This window comes from Haplochromis burtoni, unplaced genomic scaffold (assembly GCF_018398535.1).
Source record: "Haplochromis burtoni strain Fernald_Lab_line unplaced genomic scaffold, NCSU_Asbu1 Contig_13, whole genome shotgun sequence".
NCBI classification, from domain to species: domain Eukaryota; kingdom Metazoa; phylum Chordata; class Actinopteri; order Cichliformes; family Cichlidae; genus Haplochromis; species Haplochromis burtoni.
This window is the reverse complement of record NW_024582374.1, coordinates 2,776,213-2,790,357: the sequence shown is the minus strand read 5'-3', so window position 1 is coordinate 2,790,357 and position 14,145 is coordinate 2,776,213. Positions and strand designations below refer to the sequence as shown.

Here is a 14,145-nt window from a genome sequence, read left to right as displayed (position 1 = left end):
GAATAAGACTTTAAAACATGTGCAGCGTCACAGATGAATCTGTCACCTGAACTGCAGAGATGTAAGACTCTGCCGAGGTTGTGTTCTGTTACCTGTCGTCAATCTTGAGACGTCCCAGTATATTAATTCATGACTGGCTGTTTTTTTTCGGTGCATTCTATAAAACTGCTGCTTTAAAACTAGATGGAGCTGCACGCTGCTGCAGAAGGACTGCTTGCTTCCTCCCATAGGTGGAAGTGGGTGTTTGCAGGTTCTGGACGTCTCTTGTACTAAAAGTTCTGCTGCCTACTAAACACATACCTGTTTAAAATGATCCTCCAGTTTGTAACTCTGGCTGAAGACACACAGAGTGCAGGTTGAGAATTTGGAACTAAATTAAGTCTGACATGAGAATGTCTGCAGTCTCCCATGATGCATTCGATTACACTTAGACAAGAACCTGGACTGAGTCTATTTAGTTCAAACATGCCTGTAATGGTACAGCGGGTGAAGGGTCTTAGTGCTACTAATGGCCCTAAAAAAGTAGAAAATAACCTGCTTTTTGTGGTGTTGACTCACTTTTCTTTTTATGTATCTGAGCCGAGTCAGGATGATAAACTGTCCTTCATGCAATGACCAGATCTGTTAAACTTTATATTCCCATTGCTTGAAATTAAGAGATGCACTGATTGATGCTGTTGATAAAGAATGGGGACTGTTGCATACAGCAAAATAATGCATTCATGAGGCAGAGTGCTGGCAGCATGAATTATTCTCCTATAATACAGCAACAACTCAGAGGCATCACAACAGTGATTATCCTCACTGCTGAATTAATGACATGTAGGATGGCTACTGTCCGAGCGTTTCTATACAGATAATGTAGAGAAACCTATTAGAGCTCATTAGGATCACTGTCACATTCTGATACAATAAACTCTAATAAATGGAGTGTCTGCAGATGCTTTTAACTTCTTCTCAACATCCTCTTATTGTGTGTGTGCGCGCGCGTGTTTTAAATTATCATTATCTGTACATATACACTGTGTGTTTGTGTACAAATACTTTTATGTAGAAATCTCTGTCTAAGTTTTGAGATATTTAAAAATTAATATACATATAACCTTTTAAGAATGTGCACACATATTGGCACATAACTTTTACCCCTCAGCCGTAAAAGGCTGATGGGGTATTGTTGGGGGACATGGACCAGTAGGTTTGTAAATGCAATAACTTGAGAACGTGGCAATGTAGGATTTTTAAATACCCACCCTTTTCCCCAAAGTTTTGTTTGTTTGCATCATGTGAGAATGTGGACAGTGTCTCGTTTTTGCCTGCAGTTCTCGTGTAAATACAGTTGATGAGCTCATCACCACAGAAACCAAATCAAAGTGGAAGGCATCCCCATGTTTCTCCTGAATTATAGAGCCCTGATTTTTACCTGATGTGTTGTCCTGCAGGTGCCTACCCTCGACTGTCTCTGAGCTTCAAGCTGAAGCGAAACATCGGATACTTCATCCTGCAGACGTACATGCCCTCCATCCTCATCACCATCTTGTCCTGGGTGTCGTTCTGGATAAATTATGACGCCTCAGCTGCCAGAGTTGCATTAGGTATGATTTTTCCAATGCAGTGAGTTGACCTCTGGACTGTAGTTTAATCTACACGCACTCTGTGTGTTTTCTAAGACTTGTGAACAGTGACCGGCTCTGTGCCAAAGCTGGAAACCAGAAAGTAACACTAAACTGTGACATTATCAAAGTGGCGATTCTGTAATTAGAGGATGGATTTGTGACTGGTTACTTACAGTTATTTTACATCAACATTATGCATTCAGTATCCATCCGTCTGACTTATAAATGTGTCAAATGTAGGACCAGATGAATCTTGAAAGCGAAAATATTCAAAGAATTGGCTTGTGTGGGAATGAAAAATTGGTTTGTTTAAAGAATATTTATGTAAAAGAAAGCATTCACAAAGATTATGTAGTAGCACTAACAAAGAAGAATAGTCCTGGTGAGGCATTATGCATTCAAAACTAAACTGGTGAGTTCCTCCCACGTGCCACATTTGAACAGATAAACAACAGATTCAAGAAGAACAAATAATCACAGCTGTGCGTTTCCTTCACTCTGTTTGAAGCCTCTGCATTGTGGTGTAATAGGAGACTCAACTGGATCTCAAGACTCACACTTTCCACTGGCTTCTAGGGCTGAAAAAGTTCACCGTTGTATAACACCATACCTCCCTAACTGCATTGATCGCTGCTAGAATATTTGCCTTAATGGAAATCCTCAATCAGCTTTGGTGCACTCTCAGTCAAGTCTGCGTAAAGAAGAGCACATTAACGTACCAATAATAAAATCTCACTTGAGCATACGCTGTGATTAGATGAATGTAGTACATCTTAGGAAGTCTGGTGGGAAGCTGGATTTGGAAGCCCCTGTGCTGGCTCAGACCTCGTCATTTAACGCACGAGTCGGCTCACTCCGCCGTAACGCCTCCATCGTTGAGAAGACTGCTATCTGGGATGCTGTCAGATCAATGCAAGTTAGAACGCATCCCTACTCCTGTGCTTTACAAAATCAATCAACGGTGATTCATTACAGGTCTCCATTCTCTTTGGTGGGTGGTGTGAATATCCTGAGCAAAACCAAATTAGCTGGGCTACTTAACAGGCTTCATACATGAGGAGCGGAAAAACATGTCTGAAGCGTATGGAGTTTTATGAGTCATTCAGAAAGGTGTAGTAAAATATATATACTTTTAATGCAAAAAGATATGCACATCCCAGAAGGATATACACATTTTTTAAAAAGATTCTTTCAAACAGTCCAGACCATTTGAAAAATGATAAAAAAAAAAAAATCATATTTTGCATGGTTGGATCTTAACAAGGTTCCAAGTAGAGCTTCAACATGCAACAAGAAGAAATGGGAGTGAAACAAAAAAAAATTGAGCATGCAATTTATTGAAAACAACGCTTAAACTGAAACAGGCTGTTTTACAGCTGATTAAATGTTTAGAACCACACCTCCAAAAAAAAATACCCTGTAAACCCCCCAAAACAGAAATCAAAGTTCCAAACAGGATCTCAGTAATGAGTAGCTCCACCGTTACTGTTGATCACTTCAAAAATCTGTTGCGGCATGCTTGATGTGAGTGTTTCCACAAAGTGAGTGGGAACATTTCTGGAAGCGGTGAAGACGGCCGCACGAAGGACATCTACTATCTGGAACTCCATTGTCCATTTTTGTAAACTTCTCTTGCCATCCATCCCTAAAGGTTTTTAATGGGATTTAAAACTGTGGGCGTTGTGTACTGTAGCATTGTCCTGTTGAAAAACCCAGGCGTTACCACACAGACGATGGCCCTCACTCATGAGGGATGCTCTCTTCAACATCTGGACATAGCCAGTGGCTCTTTAACGCCCCTGCACCTCCTGAAGCTCCACTGAAGGAAAAAAGCACCCCAGACCATTATGGCGCCCCCTCCACTGTGGCACGTAAAAAACATCTCAGGTGGGATCTCCCTTTCATACCAGTTACGTTGGAAACCATCAGGACCATCAAGGTTACGTTTTTTCTCATCAGACAATAAAACTTTCTTCCACCTTTCAATGTCCCATGTTTGATGCTCTCTTGCAAAGTCCAAATGGTCAGTTCTGTGGCGTTTAAGGAGATGAGGCCTTTGAAGACGTATTTTGTTTTTGAAGCCCTTCAGTCTCAGATGCCGTTTGATGGTTATGGGGCTGCAGTCGACACCAGAAACGGCCTTAATTTGGGTTGAGGATTGTCCAGTGCTTAACGGACAGCCAATTAGATCCTCTGGCTCAGTGCTGATGAAATTTTGACTTTTTGTTCCATCACCCTCAGGATCATTTAAGCAATTCCAAATGACTGTCTTACTGTGTCCTACCTCAGCAGCGATGCCGCACTGCCAGAGACCCTACTTATGCAGTTCAACAACCCAACCATGTTCAAAAAAGGAAACATTTTTTTGCCTTTGTGAACAGATCATCATGACAGTGTTACTACATGTCAGAAAATGACAATGAATCCACATTTTTGCACAGATTTGGCTTTTTAAAGGCATGTGGTGCTAAACTTTTGATCAGCTGTAAAACAGCATGTTGCAGTTGAAGCGTTGTTTTCAATAAATTGCATGCTCAAAAAGATGTTATGTCTCACTCCCATTTCTTCTTGTTGCATGTTGAAGCTCTACTTGGAACCTTGTTAAGATCCAAACATGCAAAATATGATTTTTTGCCATTTTTCAAGGGATCTTAAACTTTTGATCGGGTCTGTATTAGCCAGTTTTTTGGGATTTAACATAACACCAGAACTAGAGCTCAGTTGAGCAAACACAGGATTTTAAAATCATCTGTTCAAATTACACTCCTGTTTTGCCACATTTAATAGTTTATTAGGGGCAGATGCCATCTTGAGGAGTCCAGTGATGTAAATATTTTTTTTTCACCATTACTTTCCTACCCCTGTGACATGAACAATAGTGTACAGCAACTGTTATCATCTTGTATGATTATCACTTCTTATTTTGTCCATCTACTTTTACCTGCTGTGTTCTCAGGGACAGCACTGTGCAGTATTTCAAGGGGTTTGTTGAGTAACCATCTCCTCTGAGCTCTCAGAGTGTTCAGAATCTTGCTCGTCCCTTTGTTATGCAGAAATCGATGCCATGTACCCACTGGCGCTCTTGACTCCCCCACACACTCCATACAGTGCAACATTTTTTGTTTTAATTATGTAAGCCTGAATCGACAGAAATAGACACACCGTCCAGGTCGGTGAGCCTTCATGGAGACACAGAGCATTACTGTAGATGGCGCAAACTACTGAGAGAGTTTACAGTGTGTTTGTTGAGTCTGTTCGCTTGTCATATGAGTTGTAATTCATCCAAGTTCAGAATATTCAACATCATCCAAACAGACGACGTTTAGCTTCTCAGAAAACAAAAAATCGGGTTCATGGTATTCATCTGGATATGGTCATTTTAGAGATCGGTTCTCAGCCCTCCTTTAGTACTGTGGAAACAGATTTTTTTTTCTTCCAGGGATCACCACTGTGCTGACCATGACAACCATCAACACCCATTTGAGGGAGACGTTGCCCAAAATCCCCTACGTCAAAGCCATAGACATGTACCTGATGGGCTGCTTCGTGTTCGTCTTCCTGGCTCTGCTGGAATATGCCTTTGTCAACTACATCTTCTTTGGCCGAGGTCCTCAGATGCAGAAAAAGCTGGCAGAAAGGGCGCAGAAGGCAAATAATGACCGCAGTAAATTTGACAGGCCCAAGGTGAGAATTATTTCCAAACACCAAGAAGGTTCATAAAAAACAACTGCGGTGTTTCTTTTAACAAGCAAGGCTGGAATTTAACAACTTTTAGTGCTTATAGCTGTTAAATCAACCATGTGGAGCAATTCTCCTCGGACATCACACAAATATACACGAACTAGCCGTTACATTAAAACCGCTGCTGGGAAAAGTCACCATGCAGCATTGTTACAATAATGATAATGAACATTATTGCAGTAATTCATCTGTAGTCATTATGTTTTGGCTCTTCGGTGCCAAGATGCAGCGCTATCGTGATTCAGGTTGTTTTTTTTGTGGATTCCATTTCAAGCAGGGATTTATTTAAATAGGTGTCATCACTATCTGAAAGTTACCTATTTAACTGTGCGGGAGTATCTCTAGCTGCTAACTGCAATAAGAAGACCAGTCGTACAGCAGTTTGTGTGAAAAGAATCCGAATTCCGTCTTGATCTTTGACTCCAGCAAACATTTTTACAGTCTTAATTCTCAGGTCAAGTATTCCTTGAAACTCTGTATTTGAACTGGAACATGTAGAGGATTAATCAGGGTGTGCTTTAGGATGTGTCTGCCTTGTTACTGCTTGGTCACAAACCAGTGGCCATGCGTTCAGATCCACCCCTAGCAGTACTGTAGATGACGTCATGTTTATCCGTCTATTAACGGCAGCAAAAATTGTGCTTCGAACACCCTTTAAATATGGGTAACTCTTTATAAAAACCCATCTCTGAAAAGATTCCCACCTGAACCCTGAGAGTCTTTTGTGCACATTTAGCTTTAGCATATTTAATGAAGCCATATATCTCATACTATGAATGTATTCAGACTTTAATCTCCTCAGAGATTTTACACCATTTTCCTCATAATATCATTAATTCAGACATTTTCACCCAAATCAGCTCTAAGAGTCACAGTACAAAGCCAAGACCTCAGCTTTAGTAGAAACAAGCACTGGGGTTGATAACTCACTGAAGAAAACTTCAAAAACTGCATTCTGGCTTAACACCATGGCTTTCAATAGCCTGTGGAATTTCTGGCTGATCAGAACAATTTACACTATGAAAGATCTCCTTTTTACCTACATTTGATGCCAGGATGATCTTCAAATCAAGGATAAAGATGAGCAGATTCTGAGGGATAAGGTGGGAGACAATGATTTTTAATGTGACTGGATCAATACATCCTACAGATGTTTTTTTTAATTAATCATCAGTCACAGCTTTAACCAGTCCACACTGAGTGACTTTCTGACTCCTGACTCCGATGTTCTGTGAGCATCTTAGGTGACCGAATCTCAGACAAAAGGGTTTGTGTTTGTCTTTTTCCTGGCTAGTCCATTCTGGAAGGAGGCAATTGCAAGTCTTCGTCTCTTAAACTGTCCAATCAGGTACAAGGGCGTCGTCACTCACGACGGGTGAGTGTCTGTCACTGCCTGTTGTGTTACATCTGTGAAACCTCTGGCTGAAACTTTGCTGCTGCAGTGCAAAGTTTGACCTCATTTAACAAAGTAACACGTCATCACAGCCATTTCTCTAAACACCTCACCGTACGAGTACATTCTGCTTAGCCCGCCTTTCCCACTGTCGTATTTTTGCCCTTTTTTAATGTCTTTATATGTCTGTGTTGCTAACATGCTATCCAGTAAGTGCAATCAAACCATTCCAACCATCATTAATGTCATTAGGCGATTACCTTTACACTGCACTAATTCGGCGGCGCATAGAAAACATGAAGAATCACGAGTTACATTTTAAATTAGTTTACAGGATTCGAGGTTGATCTGTGAAACCACAGCCAAAAAAATAAGAAGACAAATATTCACTTTTTCACCTCCTCTCATGCCTTGTGGTCACCTTTTTATATCTGTGTTCATCCTGTGCCTAAACTGGTCTAAATGATATATCTGTTTTTGTGTGGGAAGCAATAGTTGTCACTACATTAGTATTAAAGCCGGCCAGTCCAACCTTGAGCTGATTTGTGAGAAGACGTTTAATTTTGGGACAGAAAAACCTGCCTTTGAAGGTCGCTCTGGTTCCCAGGCTGTCAGCCTGCGAGAGGAGACCGACCCCGGGGAACCGACGCGTGCTGCACATGTGTCGTCAGTCGCTGTAGCCTGTTTTAAACATCGCTGCTGTTTGTCGGTCCTAGGTCGACTCCCAGGGGAACATTTTGCTGACAACCTTGGAGATCCACAACGAGGTGGGAGGGAACGAGATAACAACCAGTCTGAGCGAGACCCACAACTCGTCCTCCATGGTCTTCGACAACTCAGCTATCCAGTACAGAAAGCCAAGCGGGTCACGCGAGTTGGGCCGCCACAGCCTGGACAGGAACGCACATCTTAAGAAAACCCGTCTACGAAGACGGTCCTCGCAGCTCAAAATCAAAATCCCAGACCTCACTGATGTGAATGCCATCGACAGATGGTCACGGATTATATTCCCCTCTGCCTTCTCCCTCTTCAACCTCATCTACTGGCTTTATTATGTTCATTAATGCACTGTGTTTTTTTAAGCCCATGTGATTCTGGTTTATGACTGAGAGAAGCCTTGTGTGGCCAACCCGACACGGTAACGTCCTGAACGCTTTTTTAACATGATACGTGCAGAAAGAATCATGCACAGCCACAAGGATTTACCTGCAGAACATGCATCTTACAAAGACTTGCATGTGAAGTCAGCCCTGTGATCACCTGCGACTCTATCACACAAACTGAAACACACTTTTGCAGCACTGCATCTCCAAAAGATGATTTAAGTTGGATTCGATGAGCTGCTGAAACCTTCCCCTATAATTTCAGTATAACATGTGGCCACACTATTAAATTTAATCGTAAAGGTTTGTAGTATTATGACAGCGCTAACCTTCCTTATATCTGCACATGGACAAAGGCGGACCTGTAAGATCCCATGCACCCAGACTAAACAGACTTTGCCCAGGCAGGAAATTATTTGGTATGAAATCAGCCATAAAGGAATAGTTGTGATATTTTGGGAAATGTGATATTACAAAAGCCTAGTTGAGATAAAATGACATTAAAACAATAAGGCTGCACCCAGTTTTGTTATTTTTCATGATGCCCTTTGTTTGTCGTATTATATACATCCAGCATACCCCTTTTCCTTACAATTGTGCACTTTTGTTTCTCCCAAAATGCCAAAGCTCGTTAAGTGTTTAGTTCCAGTTGCTTCAAGACGATAGAAACAGAGTCTGTGGTCAACAAGCTCAATCTAGAAGTTGTACCAAGGTTACAGGAGCTGGACCGTGTGTTGTTGTCCCTGTGCCGTTGTTCAAATGTTCCCTAGACTTGAGATCATTTGGTTTCAGTTCAAATTGTATTTAAATTTAATGGAAATACTACTTTCTTAAAAAGTTCAGTAAGTTTTTGCTGATCCTACTGACCAAAATCTTTGTTAGCATTTCTGCTAATCAAATAGTTTAATGCTATGCTCATTTCTATCCTGTAAGTTCTTGTTGATGATGGAAAGTAACTATAACACGTTACTCTATGATATCAAAACAGAGCCATGTCTTTGCAGTCGGGAACAATAATGACCTTCCTGACACAACATGTAGTATTTCTGTAAAAGTAGAGTTAGAATTATCGCATGTCATTGATGATGACTCAGAAAGTTGAGTATAAATACCAATATCCAATCAACTTAGCTTAATTTTCAGAACCCAATTTTAAATAACAGGAATAGAACCAGTACTGCATTTTAGAAATAACTTTATTTTCTCATTTAGTGCCATGAATGAAAGCTTTTTAAAAGGTTGGAAGAACTAGCCCTAATCGTATTTCTGATGCTAACACATCACGCCACTTCAACCACTGCAATAAAATTGTCATTTTAACATTTTTGTGTGAACAAATTAGGTCATGAGTGATGTTTTGTGTTACTCTGTGGGCTATTGAGGCTAGTACATGGATTATTTTCATATTTGTTCAAAGCAATGCTTGCAATTTACCGCTAAGCTAGGCTAATCCTCTAAAGAAAATGCAAAAATAAAAGGACTTCCCAAAATATCAAACTATTTTATCAACGTGTGCATTTACACATTTTCAAAATGCCATATTTCCGACAAAAACTGGAGAGATTGTGTGACCTTAGTACAAAGGTTTCCAGGCTTTTGTAGTGATTTTTTTTATCGAGGAATGTATTAGAACAGTTTACATCGTCCCACTATTTTTGTCACGTTGCTTTCTGTTGATTTTGTGAAACACGTACATAATACAGCACAATCCATAACTTCCTTGTTTGTTTCAGACTGCATGTTGTACTGAGGACTGAGTCGTGGCTGCAGATCCCGACCCTCTGGGGATTTGATGTACATACTGTAACTGTGCACATTTTTTCTCAGCTCACAGTAATTACATGGCTATGTTGTCAACGGTGTTTTGCTCAGTGATTTCTGGCCTCGCTGTTCTGTTTTTGTTAGTCTTTACACAAACTTATCATTTCCTTTTTGTGACAGTAAATATAAAAACACAATATCAGTTCGTTATCATTTCCATTTTTTCCTAAAGGTAGAGCATGTGAAGTCCTGTTAAGTGAAGGAGGAACTGATGGGAGGTGTGTAGCGTCTCCTAAACAACCATTCCTGCCAGACACAGCTTACAACATGCCATCTGACTGCTTGCTTGAGCAACTCGCAGCGCGTAGGAGTGACACCACCTGTCAGTAATCCTCGCAGCTCGGTGACATCCATGCGCGCCGGCCTCACGGAGCCCAAAATCAAGAACGAATCGCACATAACTAACACTTTCTCAATGGGTTTCGCATTTTTTTTTAAACACTTTGCTTGATGATCTGTTTCTGCAGACACTGCAGCTTTTTCCATGAAGTGCTCCACCTTCAAAGTCTTAATGGGTCAGGAAGATCGGGGCAGGAAATGGTACATATTTTTGGCATTTGCTAAATAAATCAAAACATTTTAATTCATAATTTTTGGTCCAAGCACTATAAATATCCGTGCTACGCAAACACAATCCGCTGCTAAGATTAACCCTTGCTGTGCAATTACATTACAGACATTATAATATAGATTTTATATCTTTTTATCTCTCTCAAGGATATCCATTCCTATTTAACCATCCATCTACTATGAATGGAAAGATCAATACACATCTGGAGAGATATAAGTAGATTTTTGTGTTTGTCTTTTTCCATCTTTGAGAGATGGATAAAAGCATCTGTGTGGATATCTGTCTGTCTGTGCCATGAACAGAAGGTATTTTTAGCCATCCTTCTATATTGTACCCTATATGGTACCCTGTTGAAATTTTACCTTTGTGTCCAATATGTGAGCCCAAGTAAGAGTAAATACACATCAGCGATCATTATTGACAAGACACTGTGCCAAAAAATGAAAACTTAATTGTATTCATGCATATTTATGCAAAAATCATGGTACACTGTGGTGGACGTTGCCTGCCGTATAGTTTTTCCTCAAGCTTAGCTAACAACTGAATTGCAATAGCGTTCCCACCTTAAATAAATTAGTGACATTTTCTTGGAAATTAGGAACATATGTTTTCATTAACTGTTTTTTAATAAGTTACTGTTACATGTGTGATGAAAGTAACAATATACTCATTGTTTTTGGGTCACATTTAGACATTTAAGTTTAAATATTATATTGAATATTGTGCTCATAAATATACACTGATTAGTGTTTAATTACATCTTTCAACAAATTGATGCCTTCTAACAAACTGAGAATTAATCCATTAAACATAAATACGAGCGGAAGCTGGTTTGTGGAAGTCGTCACATGGCCCTGCCATCTTGAATACAGTAGCCAAGGTGGACATCACAGTTCCACTTGATCACATTTTATGTATCGCTGGAGATCGAACACATACGTAAGAACGGAGAAGAGAACGTGAAGGCATTCTTGTGCTTTAGGAACAAATTTTAATTCATATCAGCAAGATATGAGAAGAAGAAGACTAACTCAGTCACGGCATCAACCGTCCCCTTTTCTCAGATTAGCAAACAAGCAAGCAATTTATATAGCACTTTCAGAAACAAAGTGCTGTACACTTGACAAATAAAAAATGATAAGCATATTAAATTACATTTTAAAAGGCGGGGAGGGGGCTGTCTAATGTGCAGGGGCAGGTTATTCTGAGTTCCCTCTTGGACCCGGGTACCTCCAGGAGCAGCTTGTCAGCTGACCTGAGAAACCAGGGGGCGTCAGATTCATTTAAAAAACAAACATAAGAATTTTAAAATGACCTCTAAGATATACAGGCAGCCAATGTGGTGAAGCCAGGATGGGAGTTATGTGCTCTCTTTTGTCGTGCAGCAGCATTTTGAACCATTAGCAACAGTACAAGTAAAGAGCAGTGTGCTTGGAGTTTAACCCCTTTTGGCAAGCTTATTTTCTCTAAGTATAATGTAAGTTTCAAATATGTGTGTGTTTACATTTCTTGCTCAGTGCAGCCAACATGATTTAATGACTTGGGTAAAAGCTGCCAGTTATTAGACTGTTAATGGTTAAAACTTTTCTGGATGAATGTGTGGAGGCTCGTTGTAGCCATAAAGCCTAGCTGTCCTCACCACTGTAACCCTTATATTTGTGCCATCTGAGAGTGAAAGGTGGACAGATCTGAGACCTGTTTTCTGTTTTGCTAAAGATGATGTAGTGACTACAGTTTGGTCCTGCAGGTGTTACAGCAGGTAAAGTCCATGCAAATAATGAGAGAATTGATTATTTCTGATACAAAGTTAACGCTCAGTGGCCTGAGAGGTCAAATGCAGTGGTAGAAAAGTCCAGAGGTGACTAAAGCAAACATGTAACTACAGAATTATATGAATCTAGTGATTTTTTTTTTTTTAAATCCCTCTCAGCAACAATGAATCCTCCATTTCTGTTCAGTTACATTATTGTCTCCCTGTTCAGCTCTGTGTCGACGCCTGGACACAGACGTAGGGTTATTAAAAGGGTTAAAAAGGATGTTTTATTTAAAGTATTTCTTTGAGTCAATTTTTGGGATTGTAGACAGGCGATTGTCACAGGTTTCTTTTTCCCTTCCAAAATTCTCCTAAATGAGTTTTCTCTTGACGGCAGCAGGTGTCTGAACAAAGGAGCCCATGGTGAGTAAACCAGACTGTGCCTACTGCGAGATCCACACATGTTTACCACATGCGGCGTAACATTCTGGCATTGATTGGATGGAAACACCAGCGTCTTATAGTGGAGGCCCAATCAGTTCAACAGTGTGCAGTTGCGTAATAAGGAATGTCTTCCAGGTGTGTGATTAGCAGGGCGGAGATCCCTAGAAAAAACTGCAACAAAAGCGTGCACACACACTCTCACTCACAAAGACAGGGAAGAGAAAAAGGGAAAGGTGAGTCTGTCCAGGAGGACATGGACAAACTGCTTATGTTGTTTCTTTTTTCCACTTCTTTTGTGTTTTGTGAACTAGCAGTATTTTTCTGTTAGTTGGTGTTTTATTAGGTTGATGTTCTTTCTGGGCCACCGTACAATGAAGCTCGTTGTAGCCACGTTGGCCATATTTGCTCTTATATATTACTTATGTATTTACTATTGTGTATACATTTGGATGTAGATGAATTGACCGAAGTACAACATCTGCGTTTAAAGAAGTGAAATATTACAAACTACTGTAAAACTGAAATTGGTGTTTTTAAAGTGTTTGAAATTGAGAGCATTTTACCAGGTAATGTATTGTGCTTCATCAACCTGTCAATATCTGTTAGCCATACTGTTTTAATGGATGGTCTCAAGTACCTACGTAATGGGGTTTGTTTGTTTTTGTTTTTGTACATCATGTTTAGGCTATTAATAATTTATGCTTGGACTTAAAATGTGATTGTAACTATATTTAAGTCTGCACAGTCTCTTGAAATGGTTTTTAAACCATCACATGACCTGGCAAACCTTTTCTTCCATTTGGACATCATCTAAAAATGATGTTAGCAAAAAAAATGGCAAGTTGTGTAGAGTGCTTTGAGTGCCCAGAGTAGAAAAGCGCTGCATATGAACCAACCGATTTACCATTAGTTGTTTAAAATATTAAAGACCGTTCAGAATTACTCAATATTTTAAATACTAAGTACGTAGAGTTTTTATTTTGTCATGTAAACTTGCAAGCATGTCTCTGGACTGTGGGAGGAAGTTGGAGTACCTGAAGAGAAGCCCGGGGGGGGAATACAAACACCACACAGAAAAGCCCCAGCAGGCGGACTTCTTGCTGTTACAGTACTAGCCCACACACACACACACACACACACACACACACACACACACACACACAGTCCAAAAAAACAAGTATGGTGATAAAGTTTACTTTCTTTCCTTATATGTCAGTGTAAACTTGTCCAAACTGACCAGAATCACACATTGGTGCAGCTGTTTTGCACTTAAACATGCACCTATGAGTCTGCCTGTGAATTGCTCCTATCCTGCATTTGCCATCAGATAAAGGGCACATATTTTCATGTATAACAACATATTCACAAACAATATGCAGCATGTGGTTTGTTTATTTCCTGCTGCAGTGCAATAAATGATCTTCAGCAGCTGTGGATTTCATAAGCCAAGCTAGAAAAGGCCATTTTCCTGCGGGACCTCATCAGCAGAAATAAGACAAACAGCCATAGCAATGACCATAACACAAATAAGATCCCTGGTTTGCTGTGTGCATTATCAGTGCCAGCGCCGTATAATCATCATAACCTGCAAAACAAAAGTAAGCATGCCCGCGATCATTCATTAGTCATCGGCGTTCATCATCTACTCTCCTAGTCCTTTCTCTGCTCCGTTATGTTTGCACTAATGTTCGTCATTCTAATCTCGT

The 14,145-nt window shown here is 40.2% G+C and overlaps 1 protein-coding gene across 4 annotated transcripts in view; it reads left to right on the top strand.

Moving 5' to 3' along the window:
* gabrb3 (gamma-aminobutyric acid type A receptor subunit beta3) overlaps window positions 1–12,403 on the top strand; it is a 47,411-nt gene extending 35,008 nt beyond the window's left edge. For 2 of the 4 annotated variants that reach the window (XM_005919699.3, XM_005919700.3), the window contains 4 exons: window positions 1,440–1,592; window positions 5,053–5,297; window positions 6,649–6,729; window positions 7,464–12,403. In XM_005919699.3, coding sequence (XP_005919761.1) covers window positions 1,440–1,592; window positions 5,053–5,297; window positions 6,649–6,729; window positions 7,464–7,811 — 827 coding nt within the window. In that variant the 3' untranslated portion in view covers window positions 7,812–12,403. The remainder of the gene's footprint in view (window positions 1–1,439; window positions 1,593–5,052; window positions 5,298–6,648; window positions 6,730–7,463) is intronic. The other 2 variants (XM_005919701.3, XM_005919702.3) reach the window with 1 other exon arrangement.
* Window positions 12,404–14,145: the final 1,742 nt, after the last annotated feature.